Source organism: Anguilla anguilla, chromosome 3 (assembly GCF_013347855.1).
Source record: "Anguilla anguilla isolate fAngAng1 chromosome 3, fAngAng1.pri, whole genome shotgun sequence".
NCBI classification, from domain to species: domain Eukaryota; kingdom Metazoa; phylum Chordata; class Actinopteri; order Anguilliformes; family Anguillidae; genus Anguilla; species Anguilla anguilla.
In genome coordinates this window covers 68,004,506-68,026,007 of record NC_049203.1, presented here as the reverse complement: position 1 = coordinate 68,026,007, position 21,502 = coordinate 68,004,506, and the positions used below count along the sequence as shown (strand labels likewise).

At 40.5% G+C, this 21,502-nt stretch overlaps 1 protein-coding gene across 24 annotated transcripts in view; it reads right to left on the bottom strand.

The window, feature by feature from the left end:
- The window catches only part of LOC118222949, a 69,980-nt gene that overhangs the window by 5,381 nt on the left and 43,097 nt on the right, over positions 1-21,502 (bottom strand). For 5 of the 24 annotated variants that reach the window (XM_035408914.1, XM_035408916.1, XM_035408915.1 and 2 more), the window contains 8 exons: positions 15,843-16,154; positions 14,862-15,122; positions 14,163-14,492; positions 13,577-13,867; positions 11,375-11,686; positions 1,534-1,794; positions 787-1,116; positions 243-551 (listed from right to left, as the gene is read on the bottom strand). In XM_035408914.1, coding sequence (XP_035264805.1) covers positions 243-551; positions 787-1,116; positions 1,534-1,794; positions 11,375-11,686; positions 13,577-13,867; positions 14,163-14,492; positions 14,862-15,122; positions 15,843-16,154 — 2,406 coding nt within the window. Of the gene's footprint in view, positions 1-242; positions 552-786; positions 1,117-1,533; positions 1,795-5,549; positions 6,129-6,346; positions 6,394-6,935; positions 7,017-7,929; positions 8,094-8,413; positions 8,498-8,940; positions 9,022-9,444; positions 9,550-10,520; positions 10,782-11,374; positions 11,687-13,576; positions 13,868-14,162; positions 14,493-14,861; positions 15,123-15,842; positions 16,155-21,502 lie in introns of those variants that run through there. The other 19 variants (XM_035408918.1, XM_035408920.1, XM_035408923.1 and 16 more) reach the window with 18 other exon arrangements.

Here is a 21,502-nt window from a genome sequence, read left to right as displayed (position 1 = left end):
GGGATTTGTTCATTTAAGTTTTTTAAATTCATTTGAACATAAAATCTTTTTTTAAAAGGATTTTTCACAGGGCACACCTGACCTCACCTGACGGCACACCAGAGTGCCGCGACACACCGGTTGGGAAAGGCTGGTCTAGCTAGTACGTTTGTGAGACTTTGCATTTGACTACAGAGACTAGGTGGTTTAGTCTCTTCCCCTAAGTTGTAATGAATCCTGTGCCTGTGGTAGGAGGATAGTACCTGGCTTTGGCTCTTCAGGTTCAGTGATGGGTGTCAGCAGTGTGAGGTGCAGGGGGACCTGTGCTCTGAGCATGCTCTCTGTGAACACCGCACAGGCCCAGTGTAGCTGGTCTCTGCTCAGAATGGGCAGGGTGAGACTGAGCATCTTTTTTGGGTGCCCCTCACTCAGGACCTCCTGTTTTACGAGCTCCCCCCTGCCCCCCTTCATCCGGAGCCAGGCCAGAGTAACAGAGTTGATCACCCGAGAGATCTCACAGTTCAGCTCGACTGACTGATTCCTGGACAGGCCACCAGGGGGCACTGCTGAGACTGAGAGAGCCCATGTACATGAATAATGTATTTATTTATTTTTCTGAAAAAATTTTTTTTCATCCAGATAGCATCCATTATTATTCATGGGGTTTCTGTGAAGTGCACTACCTTTATGACTTGGGATCAACACTTCTGTTGCCTACTGTAGTCTGTTACATTACATGGCACATCACATATTTATTCAGTTCTGTAAATTGTGTAAGTATAATCAAAACCTGAAGTGCAAACTTACCCTGAACAGTTACCAGAGTTACTGAGGCCATCAGGTGGGTTTCAAAATGACAGAAGTACCTTCCACTGTCTCCGAACTTCACTGGTGAGATTCTCAGAGGGAAATAAGATCCATCGAAGCCCACAGATGAGAATCTCTCTTTATCTACCTCCGTGGAAATCGAAGCATTCTCGTATCTATCAGCTGAGGCCACAGTGATTACCTTTGTCCCAGACGATGGCTCCCATTGCCAATACGCTGTTCTGTATAAGCCCAGAGGATGGCAGATCAGCACCACCTCACTGCTGCTCAAACTCCCTCTGTACAGAGTGTGATAGGTGTCATATGTACCTGAGGAATAAAGCTGTGGTTAGAATGACTGCACATTTGGCACATTTGCTACAGCTTACAGGTAGTGAGCACAAATGGATGCAAAAATAGTGTGTTAACTGGTAGTGATGGTAGGAGGTAAGACCGATTGTCTGGCAGTCGGAGGGTTGCCGGTTCCAACCCCGCCCTAGGCGTGTTGAAGTGTCCTTGAGCAAGACACCTAATCCCTAACTGCTCTGGCGAATGAGAGGCATCAATTGTAAAGCGCTTTGGATAAAAGCGCTATATAAATGCAGTCCATTTACCATTTAACTGAGCTGTGGAAAAGGAAAACTCATGTCTCATTAGAGTCACAGGTTGGTTGATGGAAAAAAAAAGTTAAAGCTCAGGATGCTTTTGTAAATTCTCTAGTGAAAACAGGTATCCATAGTAACATACCTCCGTAGACTTGAAGTGTCCTGGGAATGCTGAAAATAAGTGCTCCGTTCCATCTGAGTGTGCAGTTATACGTTCCCTCACTGTATCGGTCAGCACTGTGGATGATGATGTGGGCAGTGTTGTTGTAGATCAGCGTTGTGTTAGCAGTAGGTTCTCTGTCCCTTTCCCAGTCCAGTGTAGCTGAATCTGGAAGGTGTGATACTTCACAGCTCCTGATCACATCAGAACCTTCTTTTACACTGAACCAGTGAGATGGTTCCACTGCAGGAGCAAAGAGCAATTGATTTAGAGAACCATGTCAACCTTTGCAAATCATTGTGTGGGCTACATCTCAAAACATGTCTTCAAATTTAACTAAATATACAGTCCTCCAGGTTTTTGTTGGGAATTATTTGGAGAGATGGAAGAGAAAACATAACAGATAAGTGAAAATTTTCATCTTGGTTTTTTGTGCTGTGTACTTTTAAGAAATGGACAAATCTGATCTATATCACCTCAGATTTAATAATTCACTGTGTCCATACATGAGGAATATGAGTCACTGCTTTTTAAAATCACCACTCACCTTATCTGGGTACATGGATCTATTATTCACACAGTAAAATGACCAGTGTTAATTCAACTCTAACATTTATTGTGCGGCTTTACAGATGAGTTAAATCTAATTTCAGATTCAACTTCATTGATAGTAAAATACAAGATATAACTCTAACCTTATGTTATGATATTTGTCTCATGAATGGCATAAAACAGATATCATCTTAATAATAATATCATATATAAAATGCATCAAAGGGTGAATTTACCTTTTACAGCGAACACTTCAAACTGGGACAAGTTTACTTTCTCTGGTTTAGTTTGAATGAAAGTAAAAACTCCTGCATTTTGTAACTTTGATTGCAGAACAATGTCATACTTCCCTGGTTTTGTAATAGACAACTTCGACAAATTCCATGAAAACTTCCCATCGGACTGTATAGTTATTAACCGAGCATTTGTGTAGCTTCCATCATGTGACGTCCACTCCCAGATGAATTCTGTCCCGTTGGTCTCAGCAGGGGCTTGTAGAGAGACCCCCTGTCTCTCCCCAGAAAGGAAGTATTTGTACTGTACCAACACTGCAGAAAGAGAAATACACACCAAATACCGAGATCCAGCTGAGCACAAGGCATGATTTTATTGCTTTTCTGTATGGAGGGAAACTGAAGTCCGTTGTTTAAAGTAAAACCCAGAAGATATAAGAAAGGCAAATTGGTCTGGAGGCCGACCCATGTGTATAAATAGAGATGAAGGGCTCTGTTTCCTAGCTGGCATAAGGTATGTTGCGAGCCGTCGCGTTGGTGAAATGGTACTTGGTACTAGCGGCTTGGTAAGATCATGGCCTGCGCAGCGTCGAAGTGAGAGGGGAGCCACTGCTGGGGGGGTGTGTCTATCAATATCGCCCAGAGCAGCGCAATTTTGGTGCAGCACATTGGAATTTTTGCGTCAGTCGAAGTCTGCCAGTTGCGCCCTTCGACGCCCGCCTGGTCAGACCGCGTGTAAAGGGGTACGGCGGCGAATGCCACCGTATGGGGGATTGCCAATTTCGGGGCTTTCCCATGCAATGCGCGCGTGATATCACAGCCTATTCAGAAGCCAGTCAACGGGTTTTGTGGATCCGATGTGCTGTTCAATTTGACTTTGTTAAAAAATCCCAGAAGCGGGAGGAATCCATGTACCACGCGACATTGATTCTGTAAAACAGGGCCCAAAAATGTAATCCCTTTAGCTGTAGTGGATATCTGAGTTATATTTTGTATCGGCAAGTATTGCTTGTACCAGCTATAGTCCCGCTTTCATGCCCAGGATCTGCATCATGGTCTGCAGTGTGGTTTTACAATATTACAATGTTGTTCTATTTCAATTGAAACTTCCTGTGGTGGAAAGCTGGCAAACATAAATTGCTTGAAAGTAGAACTGTTTTCAGCGCCTTTTATTCATAGGTTAACATTTTTAGTTTCTGTTAATGTTTTGGGTTACAAATTTTGCCATTCAAAGACTTGAAAGTTAGAAAGTTTTTGTTTACAGGTTTTGTGCTCAACTGCAAGAATTTGCATTTATCACTGTATGCATTCTGATTTAATAGCAATATTAATCACATTATATTATTCTTACTTTAATATTGGAATTTCATATTAAAAAAATCAGACAAATTGCCTCACATCAGCATATAGAAATATATATCTGGATATAAAGTACATAATGTATATACAACAATTTCACTGATGAAGACCATATGCTGAAACCTTTGCCTCTTCTTGAACCAAAAACTGAAAACAAGAAAATGATCCTGGATCATTTATTATAGTTGTAGCAATCTGTGTCACCCACTCCTTCTGCTTTTTTTTAAATATAATAAATGGTTTCTTTTTTCCATTTTTTGTTTCTGTCCCATGTCCTCCCATGTGACCGTGATATAACTTAGTCTTTTATTTAACAATGAATTATTTGTCCATTATGATGTTGTTCTATTATCATACGTTTGGTTACATTTTTGTAAGATGTCTACATGAAAAAAAAAAAATTAATAAATGTATGATCAAGGCAGAAAGAGGGACTCACCCTCAGCTGAAAGTCTGTGACAGTATCCTGATATCCACAACAGGGTCCACAACAGTACCATTGCCATGGCTGATGCCCTATGCAGCCCTTCTTACTGGTGTCTAGCCTTTTTACAGGCGTATACTTTACAGGAAATGGCTGAACAAAAGAGGAAGTACCAACTGTTTCGGCTCAGCTACATTCTGCAACAGCTTGCACAAGCTTGAGTCTTTCTTGTGTAATATCGCTACCTATATTTCTGTGTCACTGTGCTCGGCACTGTGCAATCTGTGACTGCTGAAGCCTGAAGACCCGGCATTTAACATGCTTACTTTAGGTGATACAATGATGTCTCCTTTTATTGCTCACAGAAATGATATTGAAATATCATCAGGAGTGAAGTGTTTATCAATAAATTATATGTAAAAGATTTTAATCCCTTGTGGCAGACAAATTGTTTAACATATGAATGCACTTGACTGCATGTTTTTCAAAAAAGAGGCAGAAGCAGAAATTCAAGGTAGTCACTGAGTTAAATACTTTGGAATCACAATTGATTCTCAACTCTTCTTAAACAAAAAACCGGTAAAAAGGTGGCCAATCGAGTAGAATTTAACCTGTCAAATTTGAGATCTATTAGGAACAGTTTGACCACTGAAGCTGCAAAATGATCACAATGATCCTCCCTCATCTGACATACCTATTGACTATCTGGGCGCATCCATGATTTCATGGATGAGTTGTCGCTGTGCCCTTGGAGGAATTTTGGCTGGCCAGCCACTCCAGGGATGATTCACCACTGTTCCAAGTGTTCTCCATTTGGAGATAATGGCTCTCACTGTGGTTTGGTAGAGTCCAAGAGACTTAGAAATGGCTTTGTAACCCTTTCCAGCCTGATATATTTCAAAAAGATCTTTTATCTCTCTCTCTTCTGGAATTTCCTTTGATCGTGGCATAGCGTACTTGTAGAAACCTTGCAAGCCTGCCTTAGTGCAATAAGCTGAATGTAGCTATCAATAAAATTAGGTTAATTGGTCGATAGATTAACTAAGGGAAAGTACTCTCTCACATGGGCAACATGGGTGTTTGATAACTTTGTTACATTAAATCAACAAAATCATTTTTTGAAAATGTCTTTTATGCTTACTCAGTTTCCCTTTGTCTAATATAAAAATTTGTCTGAAAAAATTTTGTATTAAAAAGGTCTGAAACAATTCCGTTTGACAAATATGCAATAATAGAGGAAATCAGGAAGGGAGCAAATCCCTTGCAGTCACAGCTGTAGGCAGCCAGGTAATCAGGACTCAGCTTTATCTGCTCTGCCTGCAGTGACACTGGGGCTGAGGGACAGAGAAATCTCACACGGTTTGGCCCAGAAGACGCTGCATGTGCTGTCAGTGGCACAGTCAATAATTGTCATATAATGACTAATGTAGTTCCTGTTACAGCTGCTTTATTATTAAAAATAAAAATAAAAAGTATATTTCTTAACAACAGATAAAAGCACACTGAAGAGCACACCACCATAGCCAGACACTACTACCCTGCACATAAATACGTACATTTCTGGGCCGTTGTTTAATTCTTGAACAATATCCCTCCCTGCTGTTAATATATTGAATAATCGACAAACTGGAAAACAATTTTTTCTAAACACAGTAAAACAAAAAACTACAAAAAAAAGAAAGAAAACAATATTAAAAAATGTGCAGGCATTTATATTTTCCTGAATACAATCCTGTACTCTTCACAGTGAAAATCTACATATTATAAGATGCGTGTAAAAGCTGCCTTTAGCAAGAAAGATATATTCACATAGTAAAAGATCTCGGTAAGATCTGCAGATCGTCTTTTTCCATCTCTAATGGAGTTGCACTGAACAGACTTGAAATGCCAAGTTTTAAATGTGGGCTTTTTGTTTCATTTATTCATTTGAATCATTGAATTTGAATCAATTATCCATATTACGTTTTGCAGACGCTTGCATAGATCACTTTATCATTTTCTTCTTGTTCCTGCAGAAATATGACATATCAGAATCTTTGTTAACATGAACTTAGAACAATGAAATCAATGAAATTCAAAATTTTCAACAAAGTGGACCATCCATACAATAAATTTGACAATTATGTATTGGTTGTATGAATATGATTTGCAGTGCCTGCATTATTATACGTAGATTAACAGAAAATCCTTATGGTATTCTCCTGAGTATCCCAGAGAACATACTTACAGAACGAGACTGGGGGTTCAACTGCCTCCGTTGTTGTCTGTGAGGGTCTGCAACACCAAACAGCAGTGAAGAGATCAAACAGTAATTATTGGGACTGAATTAGTTGCTTGTTTTAAGTATAAAACAAAAACCAGCAGAACTTGTGACTAACCAGCACCACATTTGCGAATCCCCAGTACTGCATATTGCTTTTGCTAGTTGGATGGGCAACACAGTCTTATCTGTTTCAGGATACCATTAAACCTTCTGCTTGTAATGATTTAATTATCTCAATCATTTATTTGCTCTGAAATTTTAGAGAAGCTAGGAGCTGCAGCTGCAGATTGAACGCAGTATATCTTTAGTTGGAGCATTTCAGCAGTGGAGTGAACAGCACTGGTGAAAACAGTGTTTTAGAAAATTAGACCAGAATAATTGGTTGGAACAAAAGCCACCACCAGCCCTCCAGGAAAGAAGTTTTGCACCCCTTTCATGAGGTAATGTGTGCCCAAACTTGAGATGTTGCGCTAGTTAAAATCATTGGAGAGAACTCATATACTGGCAAGAGTAACATAACCATTTTATTATTAGGATAACACCACAAACTTACCCAGACTGGGAGTGGACAAGGAAAATATTAAGTATTGGAGTTCCTCACTTTCATTCTCCTCTTTATGGGAATCCTGGTTTCCTATTAGTAAGAAAATGTATAAAAATGTATAAAAAAATAAAAAATGTATAAAATACACATATAAAAATATACATACATGAAATGTATAATACAGATTTATGTGGCCGCCGCTTGAGTCTGTGACTCCAGGACCCCGCTCGTGCTTGTACTGAGTATCTTGACAACAGAAGTGACGAGTCCAGTGGTGAGAAAGTAAAAGTTCTGCCGCGTGTTTCTTCCACCCATGAACTCAGCCATTTAGATTTCACTGTTTAGTTCTACCTCCTGGCTGAAGGATTGAGCTAATTAGAAAATCCAGGTGATTGGAACAAAATACTGGAGAGGACTTTTACTTTCTAAATCTGGATTTTTTCACCTCTGCTTAACAGTAAAAGTGTGAGTCTTCTTATTGGTGCATATCGCCCTCTTGTGGACATGGTAGCAAACACATCTCTGTTCTAAAAATTACACGTCGAATGACCAAGTGACCTATTTTTACCGAATCTTTTCCCCACAGTTTGCCCACTTCCTCCCTTTACTCTTATTGTTTAAAGAAGCCGAAACGGTTTTCGAAACGGGTTTTAATGCTTGTGTGTATGTGTGTATGAGGCTTCGAATACTTCCGTTTTTAAACTATAACCGCTAGTGTGTATGAGGCTTAACTGATGCGGCCATAACCTCAAACCCAGCCTCTAACCCTGACAGGAAAAGGCCGGTTATGTCCTGCCTGTGCAATCTCATATGCGTCATATTTGACGAATGATTTTAGGCCAGATTAAACTTGCATTTATATCAGACCTGGGTCAAATACGTATTTGTTTTAGATTCAAATACTTTTCTACGATTTACTGGTCTTGTCTGGTGTATTGGAACCAATGAAATACTCTCAAAAAGTGCAACGCCCACCTTCTGGTCATATTGGCATGCTCAATTACACCAGGCAAGATCAATAGAGCACAGAAAAGTATTTGAATCCAAAACAAATGCGTATTTGACCCAGGTCTGATTAATATGGTCCGGGCAGTGGAACTCCTGGCATACCTGCAACTCAGCCTCCTTTTAAGAGAAGGCAAAGGTGCAACCCCAGGTATGCACTTTCTTTTGAAAAGAAAAACACACGTTTTTACAAATAGTTTCAGGTATTGCTCAGGTGTGCATCTTCGAAAGTACAAGAGCTGCAGTCTGATGCACCAAAATTGGTCCCAATTTCAGTTGTTCAGTGTGTAATTAATTTCCCACACACATTTGGCGCATGGAACGTATGGGGCCGAGTTCACTGACACAGATTAAGCTTATTCCTGGACAAAGTGGAGTTTTGAATTTAGTCCAGGACTAGAAACTGGCCCGTAATGCAAGCCCTCCCATGAATGAGTTCACCGGTTCATGCAGCGTGTTAATAGTTCAGTTAAGCCCGTTACCTTGATCTTTCTGCAGCTCTGCGACGTTACTGTAGACTGCAGCAGCTGCACTGGAATCACCATTCCCATCCACTGGTAATGTGGATAGGAGTACGAGAGACAGAAAGATTTAAGCAAACCTTTTAAATAACTTTATATGATTTACCATATAAGGAGTCACGTTACATTTTTGATCAACCAGGCAAATTTATAAAATATGATTGAATCTTTACTATGATCAAGCCACACATGGCCTATAAGTACATTTTGTACTGTAATATATTGGTTAAGGAACTGGCTTTGTAACCTAAAGGTTGCAGGTTCGATTCCCAGGTAGGACACTGCTGCTGTACCCTTAAGCAAGGTATTGAATAGCTCAGCATACTGTATATCCAGCTGTATAAATGGATGCTGTGTTTTTAAGATGCAAAAAGCTGTGTAAGTCACTGTGTATAAGAGCGTATGATAAATGCCTGTAATGTAGTGTATTCCCTTACATTACTGCACTGCCTCATGCTACGTGTGAATAGTCTTGTTCCCCACACTACCTTGACCCTGCTGCAGATCTGTGACGTCACTGTAGACTGCATCAGCTGCACCGTTCCCTTCAGCTGGTGATGTGGAGGGACCTGAGAGAGAAAAAAACATTTAAGCAAACTGTAAATGATCTCTCTGGGAACTGATTGGCCATATTTGCTTGATCTTGTGTATGGCATTGGTTTGTTTTCTTAGCATTTTTCTCTGTACTGGATTAGTTTTAAAAAGAACAAATGAGATTGTTTTTATTGTCTGTTGTATGTCATTGATGATCTTGATGATTTTCAAATCAATCAAATCAATTCCATTTGCAGCTTTGCAACAAGTTTAGAACTGTTCTTTTCACATTGAGCCCTCTGTTTGCAACTTGCAAAGAATGAGTGAGTCTGAAATATGACAAAGCCATACAATATAAGAGATATTGTTTTAGTGTGAATGCTCTAGAAAGCTGTGGAAGTGATCTAGAAAGCTCTGTCAAGCAACAGTGAACTAGGAACAGAGTGAAGAGCTCTTACCCGCTGCTGTTTTCAGACGCCGAAACAACAGAAACAACAGCAACAGCACTCCAACACACACAGCAGCAGTACAGGCCAAACCGATCACCAGCATCCTCCCATTATCTGTGTTGGCACAAAAGAAGGAAACTTAACTAGGGAGCTCAGAACAGGGAGAATATTTAACTCAATAAAAAAATTTCTTTTTTAAATTTAGCTGTATTTCAAATTTACATTCATTAATTATGTGAGACTAGTGCATATTTTATGCAAGGAAAATAGAAAATTCTAAAATTCCAACCATGGCACCTTAAAAATGTAACACTTTAAATATAATGCTAAATTGTTCAGATACAGAAGACTTGACAGTTCCAAACCTTGAGCCCAAGTATTTCTGACATAGACCATTGGGATAGTTTGAAAAGATGGGTCAGAGAGTTACATTGGCATTAATTACTTATTTGAAGCTGTAAGCTATCACATAGAGCAACACTATTCAGATTTCAAATGTGTGACAAGCGAACGGTCATATTCACAAACACTAGGACACAGGAGAGACAGAAGCATTATTATTCAGTGGTATGGTCTGGATTCAGTCCCCATTTTAACCTTTGGATTCTGATTCTCTCTCATTGTGGTTTGAATGACTTATAAGCCTTAAGTGAGCTCATAGGGATGTGGTTGAAGGCATATGCATAGGTTAAGAAGGAGACAGGGAGACATGTGACTCCCAATGGTTTCTTATGGATTGATTGTTAGACTAGCTTGAATGCTTGTGAAACATTTTACTACAGAGACTAGGCGGTTTAATGTCTCCTACTGAGTTTTAATGAATCCTGTGCCTGTGGTAGGAGGATAGTACCTGGCTTTGGCTCTTCAGGTTCAGGTGTTGGCAGTGTGAGGTGCAGGGGGACCTGTGCTCTGAGCATGCTCTCTGTGAACACCGCACAGGCCCAGTGCAGCTGGTCTCTACTCAGCTTGGATTTATCTTTAGTCTTAATGAATAAAGTCTTTCACAAGTTTGCTTATGAAAAAAAGTCAATGCTCAGGATTCTTTTGTCAAAGCTCTAGTGAAAACCGTATCCACAATAACATACCCTTGTAAACTTGAAGTGTCCTGGGAATGCTGAAAATAAGTGCTCCGTTCCATCTGAGTGTGCAGTTATACGTTCCCTCACTGTATCGGTCAGCACTGTGGATGATGATGTGGGCAGTGTTGTTGTAGATCAGCGTTGTGTTAGCAGTAGGTTCTCTGTCCCTTTCCCAGTCCAGTGTAGCTGAATCTGGAAGGTGTGATACTTCACAGCTCATGGTCACATCAGAACCTTCTTTTACACTGGACCAGCGAGATGGTTTCACTGTAGGAGCAAAGAGCAATTGATTTAGAGAATACTGTCAACCTTTTCATCAATCAATGTGAGGCCAATATCTCGAAAACCAGTTATCAAAATTTAAAGCAATATACAGTCCTCCAGCTCTGTGCTGGGTGTTTTATGGAGAGATGGAAGAGAAAATGTAACAGTAAATGAACATTTTTTCCTCGTTTTTTGCGCTATTGTATGTACTATTAAGAAATAAACTAATCTGATTTATATCACCTCAGGTTTAATAAAACAGTGTACAAAAATATGAGAAACACAAGCCACTGCTTTTACTCCCACTTATCTGTTCCCGGAGCACTGATGTAATATTTCCAGCTTTAATTCAACTCCAACAGAGTACATATGAGTCCAGTCGGAAACATGTTTACTCTGTAAGTGTTGATTTAACACTTGATATTTTACTGTGCAGCTTTACACAAAATTTTATTCAAATTTCAAAATCAGCTTTAGTAAAAGTAAAATACAAGATATCCAGTACTTCAACTTTGTTTTATATTTCTCTTATATATAAAAAATACGTCATATTTATAATTTCATAATGTGCAAACTACATTAAAGAATGATTTTACCTTCTGCAGCGAACACTTCAAACTGGGCCACTTTTACTTTCTCTGGTTTAGTTTGAATGAAAGTAAAAACTCCTGCATTTTGTAACTTCGGATGCAGATAAATGTCGTACTTCCCTTGTCTTGTAATAGACACCTTCCACAAATTCCATGAAAACGTCCCATCGGACTGTATAGTTATTATCCGAGCGTTTGTGTAGCTTCCATCATGTGACGTCCACTCCCAGATGAATTCTGTCCCGTTGGTCTCAGCAGGGGCTTGTAGAGAGACCCCCTGTCCCTCCCCAGAAAGGAAGTATTTGTACTGTACCAACACTGCAGAAAGAGAACATACTAAATACAGAGATCCAACTGAGCACAAAACTTGATAATGTTGTGTTTCAGTATGGAGGGAAATTTCAGTTTTGTTCATTAAAATGTAAAAACTGGTTAGCCTGGAGGATGATAGATATTTATAAATAGAGATTAAAATGTAATCCCTATAGCTGTAATTAATATTTGAGCTATATTTTACGCTAGAATGGAAAAGTATTGTTTGTACCGATTATAGTCATACTTTTAGACCCAAGATCTGTATCATTACTTTTTTTCTGTCCTCAATGTGGTTGTAGCATATAGCAAAGATATTCTTTTCAACATCCTGTAGTAGCCTACTAGTGGAAGGAGGCAAAACAGAAATTAGAACTGTTTGCCTTACTCTTAATACACATTTTTAGATTCTGATAATGTTTGTGTTTTATGAATTTTACCACTGACAGACACTGGATTGTTGTGGATAGTGTATGGAATGATTGTAAATCTGGCTTAATGATAAAGTTACGATACTATGTCTTGAATTTGCTTATATTACAGAATGTAATCTGCTTTAATAAGAATTTCAATCACGCTATCATTAATAATTTAATAATAGAATTTCATATTTGAAAAGTACTACGTGTAACTGCTTGGCATTGGAATATAAAGCCATTTCACTGATAAAGTTAATATGCTGAAACAGTTTACCTCCTCTTGAACATTAAACTGAAAACAAACATACAAAAAAGAAAAAAGAGTCTGGATCATTTAATATCAATATAGCAGTCTGTGTGATAGTCCTTCTGTTATCGGAAGACTGTCTTTTTCCATGTTCTGTTATGTGACTGTATTATACTTTACTCTTCTATAGTACAATGAATGGACAATTTGCCCATTGCAGATGTTTTCTATTTTTGTACATTTGGCTGCATTTTTATGAGCTTTATATACGAATAAATGAATGAATTAATTAATATATGATATAGGTGGAAAGAGGGACTCACTCTCAGCTGAAAGTCTGTGATAATATCCTGATATCCACAACAGGGTCCACAACAGTACCATTGCCATGGTTGATGCCCTATGCAGCACTTCTTGCTGGTGTCTAACCTTTATACAAGGTATACTTTACAGGAAATGGCTGAACATAGAGGAAGTACCTCATCTGACACATTGACTGACAAGCTGAGTCTGTGTGCAAATAAACCCTTAAGAGCCTGGACAGAAAGCCAAAAAGCCATCACTGTCCTAAGAAGTCACAACTGGCTAAACGAGGAAACCACTGTAGTAAGTGCAGCCATGTGTCCATCCATTATCTATACCATTATCTATACCCGCTATACAGGGTCACGGGGGGTGCTGGAGCCGATCCCAGCGTGCATTGGGCGAGAGGCAGGAATACACCCTGGACAGGTCGCCAATCTGTCTCTGGGCACACACACCTTTCACTCGCACACTCATACCTATGGGCAATTTGGAGTCTCCAACTGGCCTGCCTGCATGTCTTTGGACTGTGGGAGGAAACTGGAGGATCCAGATGAAACCCATGTGGACACGGGGAGAACATGCAAACTCCACACAGAAAGGCCCCAAGCCGAGATTTGAACCCACAACCTTCTTGCTGTGTGGCGACAGTGCAACCCACTGCACCACGGTGTCTTGTTTATAAAATTCTAAATGGCCAGGCCCACCTCCACACACTACTATCATAGGGATGTGGTTGGAGGCATATGCATAGGTTAAGAAGGAGAAAGGTAGACACGTCACCCCCAATGGTTTCTTATGGATTAATTACTAGACTAGCTTGTATGCTTGTGAGACTAGACTTGAAATTTGACTATAGAGACTAGGTAGTGTAGTGTCTCCCCCTAAGTTGTAATGAAACCTGTGCCTGTGATTGGAGGATAGTACCTTGAGGTTCAGGTGCTGGCAGTGTGAGGTGCAGGGGGACCTGTGCTCTGAGCATGCTCTCTGTGAACACCGCACAGGCCCAGTGCAGCTGGTCTCTACTCAGATTGGGAAGGGTGAGACTGAGCATCTTTTTTGGGTGCCCCTTACTCAGGACCTCCTGTTTTACGAGCTCCCCCCTGCCCCCCTTCATCCGGAGCCAGGCCAGGGTCACAGAACCGATCACCTGTGATATCTCACAGTTCAGCACAACTGACTGATTCCTGGACAGACCACCAGGGGACACTGCTGAGACTGAGAGAGCACATGTTCATGGATCATTTATTTATTTATTTATTTTTCAGAAAATATATATATTTTTTTCAGATAGCATCCATTATTAGTCATGGAGTTTCTGTAAGGTGCACTACCTTTATTACTTGGAATCAGCACTTCTGTTGGTTACTGTTAGCCCTTGAGTGCAGTTACATTATATGACACAATATTGTAAAAAGTGCAAGAAATAAAGCTACCTTAATTAGCGTCATGTTTAAGTTTTCTATTATTTATTCAGTCTTGTAAATTATAGAAACCTGAAGTGCAGACTTACCCTGAACAGTTACCAGCGTTACTGTGGCCATCAGCCGGTGTTCAAAATAACAGAAGTACCTTCCACTGTCTCCAAACTTCACTGGTGAGATTCTCAGAGGGAAATTATATCCATCATAGCGCTCAGATGAGAATCTCTCTTTATCTATCTCCATGGAAATGAAAGCATTCTGATATATGCCAGCTGAGGCCACGATGATTGCATTTGTCTCAGACAATGGCTCCCATTGCCAATACGCTGTTCTGTATGAGTCTGGAGAACGGCAGATCAGCACCACCTCACTGCTGTTCAAACTCCCTCTGTACAGAGTGTGATGTGTTCTATATGTACCTGAGGAATAAAGCTGTGGTTAGAATGTCTGTCTGCACTGTCAGCACATATGCTACTGCTACAGGTAGTGAGCAACAAATAGAAAAAACATGCTAAAGTCAATGAACTCACACAGAGTTGGTGGAAGAGTAAAACTCAGGCCTCATTACAGAATAGCCTACAATACATACCCCACCTCCCACCATGAAATCTATTATATGCAGCCTGGCAGGTCTGTTTCTATACAGGGTGTGCTGGTATATAACTTTACTTGAATTTATCTTTAGTCTTAATTAATAAAGTCTTGCACAAGTTTGCTTATGAAAAAAGGTCAATGCTCAGGATGCTTTTGTAAATGCTCTAGTGAAAACCGTATCCATAGTAACATACCCTTGGAGACTTGAAGTGTCCAGGAAATGCTGAAAATAAGTGCTCCGTTCCATCTGAGTGTGCAGTTATACGTTCCCTCACTGTATCGGTCAGCACTGTGGATGATTATGTGGGCAGTGTTGTTGTAGATCAGCGTTGTGTTAGCAGTAGGTTCTCTGTCCCTTTCCCAGTCCAGTGTAGCTGAATCTGGAAGGTGTGATACTTCACAGCTCCTGATCACATCAGAACCTTCTTCTACACTGGACCAGCGAGATGGTTTCACTGCAGGAGCAAAGAGCAATTGATTAAGAGAATACTGTCAACCTTTTCATCAAAAAAGCTCAGGAGGTAAGAGCGGTTGTCTGGCAGTCGGAGGGTTGCCAGTTCGATCCCCCACCCTGGGCATGTCGAAGTGTCCCTGAGCAAGACACCTAACCCCTAATTGCTCTGGTGAATGCGAGGCATCAATTGTAAAGCGCTTTGGATAAAAGCGCTATATAAATGCAGTCTATTTACCATCAAATCAATGTGAGGGCAATATCTCGAAAACCAAAATTTAAAGCAATATACAGTCCTCCAGCTCCAGCTCGTTTATTGCGCTTTTATGTACTATTAAGAAACTATTAATAGACTAATCTGATTTATATCACCTCAGGTTTAATAAAGCAGTGTACAAAATATGAGAAACACAAGCTACTGCTTTTACTCCCACTTATGTGTTCCCGGTGCACTGATGTAATATTTCCAGCTTTAATTCAACTCTAACAGAGTACATATGAGTCCAGTCGGAAAAATGTTTACTCTGTAAGTGTTGATTTAACACTTGATATTTTACTGTGCAGCTTTGCATAAAATTTTATTCAAATTTCAAATTCAGCTTTTGTGAAAGTAAAATACAAGATATCCAGTACTTCAACTTTGTTTTATATTACTCTTATATATAAAAAATACATCATATTTATAATTTCATAATGTGAAAACTACATTAAAGAATGATTTTACCTTCTGCAGCGAACACTTCAAACTGGGCCACTTTTACTTTCTCAGGTTTAGTTTGAATAAAAGTAAAAACTCCAGCATTTTGGAACTCGGGTTTCAGATAAATGTCGTACTTCCCTTTTTTTGTAATAGACACCTTCCACAAATTCCATGAATGATTCCCATCGGACTGTATAGTTATTATCCGAGCGTTTGTGTAGCTTCCATCATGTGACGTCCACTCCCAGGTGAATTCTGTCCCTTTGGTCTCAGCAGGGGCTAGTAGAGAGACCCTCTGTCCCTCCCCAGAAAGGAAGTATTTGTACTGTACCAACACTGCAGAAAGAGAAGAACATACCAAATACAGAGATCCAGCTAAGCACAAAACATGATAATGTTGCGTTTCAGTATGAAGGGAAATTTCAGTTAGTTCAGTAAAGTTTAACGACAGGTTAGCCTGGAGGATGATACATATTTATAAATAGTGATTAAAATGTATTCCTTATAGCTGTAATGAATACTTGAGCTATATTTTACTCAACAGTGGAGAAGTATTGTTTGTACCGATTATAGTCATACTTTCAGACCCAAGATCTAGATCATTACTTTTTTTCTGTCCTCAAAGTGGTTGTAGCATATAGCAAATTTATTTTTTTTTCTTTTCAACATCCTGTATTAGCCTACTAGAGGAAGTAGGCAAAACAGAAATTAGAACTGTTTGCCTTACTCATAATCAGAAATGAACATTTTTAGATTCTGACAATATTTGTGTTTCATGAATTTTACCAGTGAAATACATGGAATGTTGTAGATAGAGTATGGAGTGATTGTAAATCTGGCTTAATAATAAAGTTACGATACTATGTCTTGAATTTGAATATATTACAGCATGTATACTTATTTAATAAGAATATCAATCACACTATCATTAATAATTTCATAATAGAATTTCATGTTTGAAAAGTACTATGTGTAACTGCTTGGCATTGGAATATAAAGCCATTTCACCGATAAAGTTAATATGCTGAAAAAGTTTACCTCCTCTTGAACTTTAAACTGAAAACAAACATACAAAAAAGAAAAAAAAAGTGTGGATCATTTAATATCAATATAGCAGTCTGGGTGATAGTCCTTCTGTTATAAATAAGACTGTTTTTATTTAAATGTATGCATTTTTATACTATAGGTTCCATGTGCTACTACAGTATGTGACTATACTATAGTTACGTCCTCTTGAATATTGAACTGAAAAAGAAAGTCTGAATCAATTTATATAGTAGTAGCAGTCTCTGTGATACTCCTTCTGTTATAGTAAAACTGTCTTTTTCCATGTTCTATTATGTGAATGTATTATACTTTACTCTTCTATAGTACAATGAATGGACAATTTGCCCATTTCAATGTTGTTCTATTTTAGTACATTTGGCTGTATTTTTATGAGCTTTAAATATAAATTAATTAATTAATTCATTAATATATGATATAGGTGGAAAGAGGGACTCACTCTCAGCTGCAAGTCTGTGACAGTATCCTGATATCCACAACAGGGTCCACAACAGTACCATTGCCATGGCTTATGTTCTATGCAGTACTTCTTACTGGTGTCTAGTCTTTTTACGAGGTATACTTTACAGGAAATGGCTGAACATAGAGGAAGTTCCTCATCTGACACATTGACTGACAAGCTGGGTGCAAGGAAGCAAAACCACACTGAGATGCCTTGAGTCTGTGTGCAAATAAACCCTTAAGAGCCTGGACAGAAAGCCAAAAAGCCATCACTGTCCTAAGAAGTCACAACTGGCTAAACGAGGAAACCACTGTAGTAAGTGCAGCCATGTGTCCATCCATTATCTAAACCATTATCTAAACCCGCTATACAGGGTCACGGGGGTGCTGGAGCCGATCCCAGCGTGCATTGGGCGAGAGGCAGGAATACACCCTGGACAGGTCGCCAATCTGTCTCCGGGCACACACACTTTTCACTCCCACGCTCATACCTATGTGCACTTCGGAGTCTCCAACTGGCCACACCAAGCCGAGATTTGAACCCACAACCTTCTTGCTGTGCGGCAACAGTGCAGGAAGGGAGTTGCGGTGCTGCTGTCCACTAGGGGGCAGCACCAGCCCCACACACAGGTATAGACACAGCTGTTCTGTATTTTAGTCACTACAGCAGTGGCCAATTACCTGATCATTGGGCCTAATAAAAGGCCTGGTGCTCAGGCCTAAAGGAGAGAGCTTAGGGGGAGTGGTGTGCTGGACTGTGTTGGGTGTAAATTGATGCGTCTGAGTTTTGTTATTATTTTACCTGAGAAGCCTTTGGTTGCCAGATGGGCCTTTTTCCTTGTTTAGTGGAGGATTCTGTTGGGTTGGCTTTTTATTGGCAATGAATAACAGAATGTCTGTTCGCCACATGATCAGTAGCCACTCCCAGCCCTGCATCACACCACACAAACTTGCCCATCACGTCACTCCTTTGTCAGTACACTTAGGTCATGGCTAAAGGACAACCAACTGACAACCAACAATGCATGCATGGTGTTTAGACCAATACCCTGCATACTTAAGTTTTTCCTGTTTGTCCAGTACTTCTATTTATTTCATCCTGATTTGAATTTCATGTTAATTGCTACATGTAGCAGGCTACCATGTGCTGTGTTTGCATGCAGCATGCAACAGTCTTTTCACTGCTTTTCTGTGTGTGGCAGTCACCACTGCCATGGCTGATGCCCTGCACAGGCCTTTTTACTGGTGTCCAGCCTTTTAACATGGTATACATCACAGGAAATGGCTCAAAAAAACAGGAAGTTCAAATTATTTTATCAAAGCTATTTTGGAATAGAGGTGTGATTACTGTGGTGACTGCAGGCAGAGGCCAGGGGGAAATGGTTCATTCGGCTCATTTTTATGAGCTTTATATATGAATAAATGAATGAATTAATATATAATATAGGTGGAAAGAGGGACTCACTCTCAGCTGAAAGTCTGTGATAGTATCCTGATATCCACAACAGGGTCAACGACAGTACCATTGCCATGGCTGATGCCCTATGCAGCACTTCTTACTGGTGTCTAGTCTTTTTACAGGGGTATGCTTTACAGGAAATGGCTAATAAAGAGGAAAGACCTCGTCTGACACATTTCCAGACAAGCTGGGTGCAAGCAAGCAAAACCACACTAAAATTAATCGAGTCTGCATTGACAGAAAGCCAAAAGCCACCACTGTCCTAAGAAGTCACAACTGGCTAAACGAGGAAACCACTGTAGTAAGTGCAGCCATGTGTCCGTCCATTATCTATACCATTATCTAAACCCGCTATACAGGGTCACGTGGGGTGCTGGAGCCGATCCCAGCGTGCATTGGGCGAGAGGCAGAAATACACCCTGGACAGGTCGCCAATCTGTCTCCGGGCACACACACCTTTCACTCGCACATTCATACCTTTGGGCAGTTTGGAGTCTCCAACTGACCTACCTGCATGTCTTTGGACTGTGGGAGGAACCTGGAGTACCCAGATGAAAACCACGTGGACACAGGGAGAACATGCAAACTCCACACTTCACACCAAGCCGAGATTTGAACCCACAACCTTCTTGCTGTGTGGCGACAGTGCTACGCCCTGCACCACGGTGTCTTGTTTATAAAATTCTAAATGGCCAGGCCCACCTCCACACACTACCTTTGTAAAGACAAACCCTGTGAAGGGTAGGTTTTAAGGAATGTTTCTTCAAAGTTCTGAGTCAATGTTCTAGAACTCCATTACTTTCGATTGCCAGCAGTAATTGTTAGGATTAGAATGTTCAGGTACAAACATTCTAATCACATATTTGGAGCATCCACCTTAAAGGCTTATAAATAAATCTAATATTAGCTCAAACAGATCTGGGGAAAAGTGGGTACTGTATAGTTTCAGGAAGGAAAAGCACCTCACAGTTCTAGCCACACTGCCACTAGCCACTGTGGTGCCTGGAAGGGAGTTGCGGTCCTGCTGTCCACTAGGGGGCAGCACCAGTCGCACACACAGGTATGGACAGATCTCTGCTGTATTGTAGTCACTACAGCTGTGGCCAATTATCTGATAATTGGGCCTAATAAAAGGCCTGGTGCTCAGGCCTAAAGGAGAGAGCTTAGGGGGAGTGGTGTGCTGGACTGTGTTGGGTGTAAGTTGTTGCGTCTGAGTTTTGTTATTAATTTGCCTGAGAAGCATTGGTTGCCAGATTGGCATTTTTTCTTGTTTGCTGGAGGATTCTGCTGGGTCCTATAGGCAATAAACAGCAGAACATTTTTGATTTTCCTGTCTGTTCTCCACATGATCAGTAGCAACTCTCAGCTCTGCATCACACCACACAAACTTGCTCATCACGTCACTCCTTTGCCAGTACACTTAGGTCATGGCAACCAACTGACAACCAACAATGCATGCATTACATTACATTACATTATAGACATTTAGCAGACGCTCTTATCCAGAGCGACGTACAACAAGTGCATAGGTTCATGATGTAGAGGTGCAAAAGAAACACTAGAGTGAAGTAAGGATCGTAGTGCCAGAAGTGACCACATCGATCAGGACTCCAACCCTGTAGAGTAAGCTTGTTCAGCAAGCAAGAATCCTACCAAGTACAAACTAGCACTGGAATCACATCTAATCACACAAAAACAATCCTGCCAGATACACTAACATAATCAAATTATCCTAACTAGGTACAGTGAGCTGAACTATAGGCTAGTGAGGGGTGGGGAGAGGTGCAGCCTGAAGAGATGAGTCTTCAGTCTGCGTTTGAAGGTGGTGAGATTCTCTGCTGTTCTGACCGTCACGGGGAGGTCATTTCACCAGCGAGGGGCCAGGACAGACAGCAGACGGGAACGGGAAGTACAGACGCGAAGAGGGGGAGGTGCCAAGCGTCCAGAGGTGGCAAAACGGAGAGGTCTGGCTGGTGTGTAGGGTCTGATGATCCTCTGAATGTACCCTGGTGCTGACCCCTTAGCTGCCTGGTATGCAAGCACCAAGGTCTTAAATTTGGTGCGAGCCATAACAGGCAGCCAGTGGAGGTCAGTGAGCAGGGGGGTGACATGGGAATGTCTGGGGAGGTTGTAGACCAGATGCGCTGCAGCATTCTGGATGATTGCATGCATGGTGTTTAGACCAATACCCTGCATACTTAAGTGTTTCCTGTTTGTCTAGTACTTCTATTTATTTCATCATGATTTGACTTTCATGTTAATTGCTACATGTAACAGGCTACCATGTGCTGTATGTTGCTGTGTTTGCATGCAGCATGCAACAGTCTTTTCTCAGCTTTTGTGTGTGTGGCAGTCACCATTGCCATGGCTGATGCCCTGCACAGCCCTTTTTACTGGTGTCCAGCCTTTTAACATGGTATACCTCACAGGAAATGGCTCAAAAAAACAGGAAGTACAAACTATTTTATCAAAGCTATTTTGGAATAGAGGTGTGATTACTGTGGTGACTGCAGGCAGAGGCCAGGGGGAAATGGTTCATTCGGCCCATTATTATGAGCTTTATATATGAATAAATGAATGAATGAATTAATATATGATATAGGTGGAAAGAGGGACTCACTCTCAGCTGAAAGTCTGTGATAATATCCTAATATCCACAACAGGGTCCACAACAGTACCATTGCCATGGTTGATGCCCTATGCAGCACTTCTTACTGCT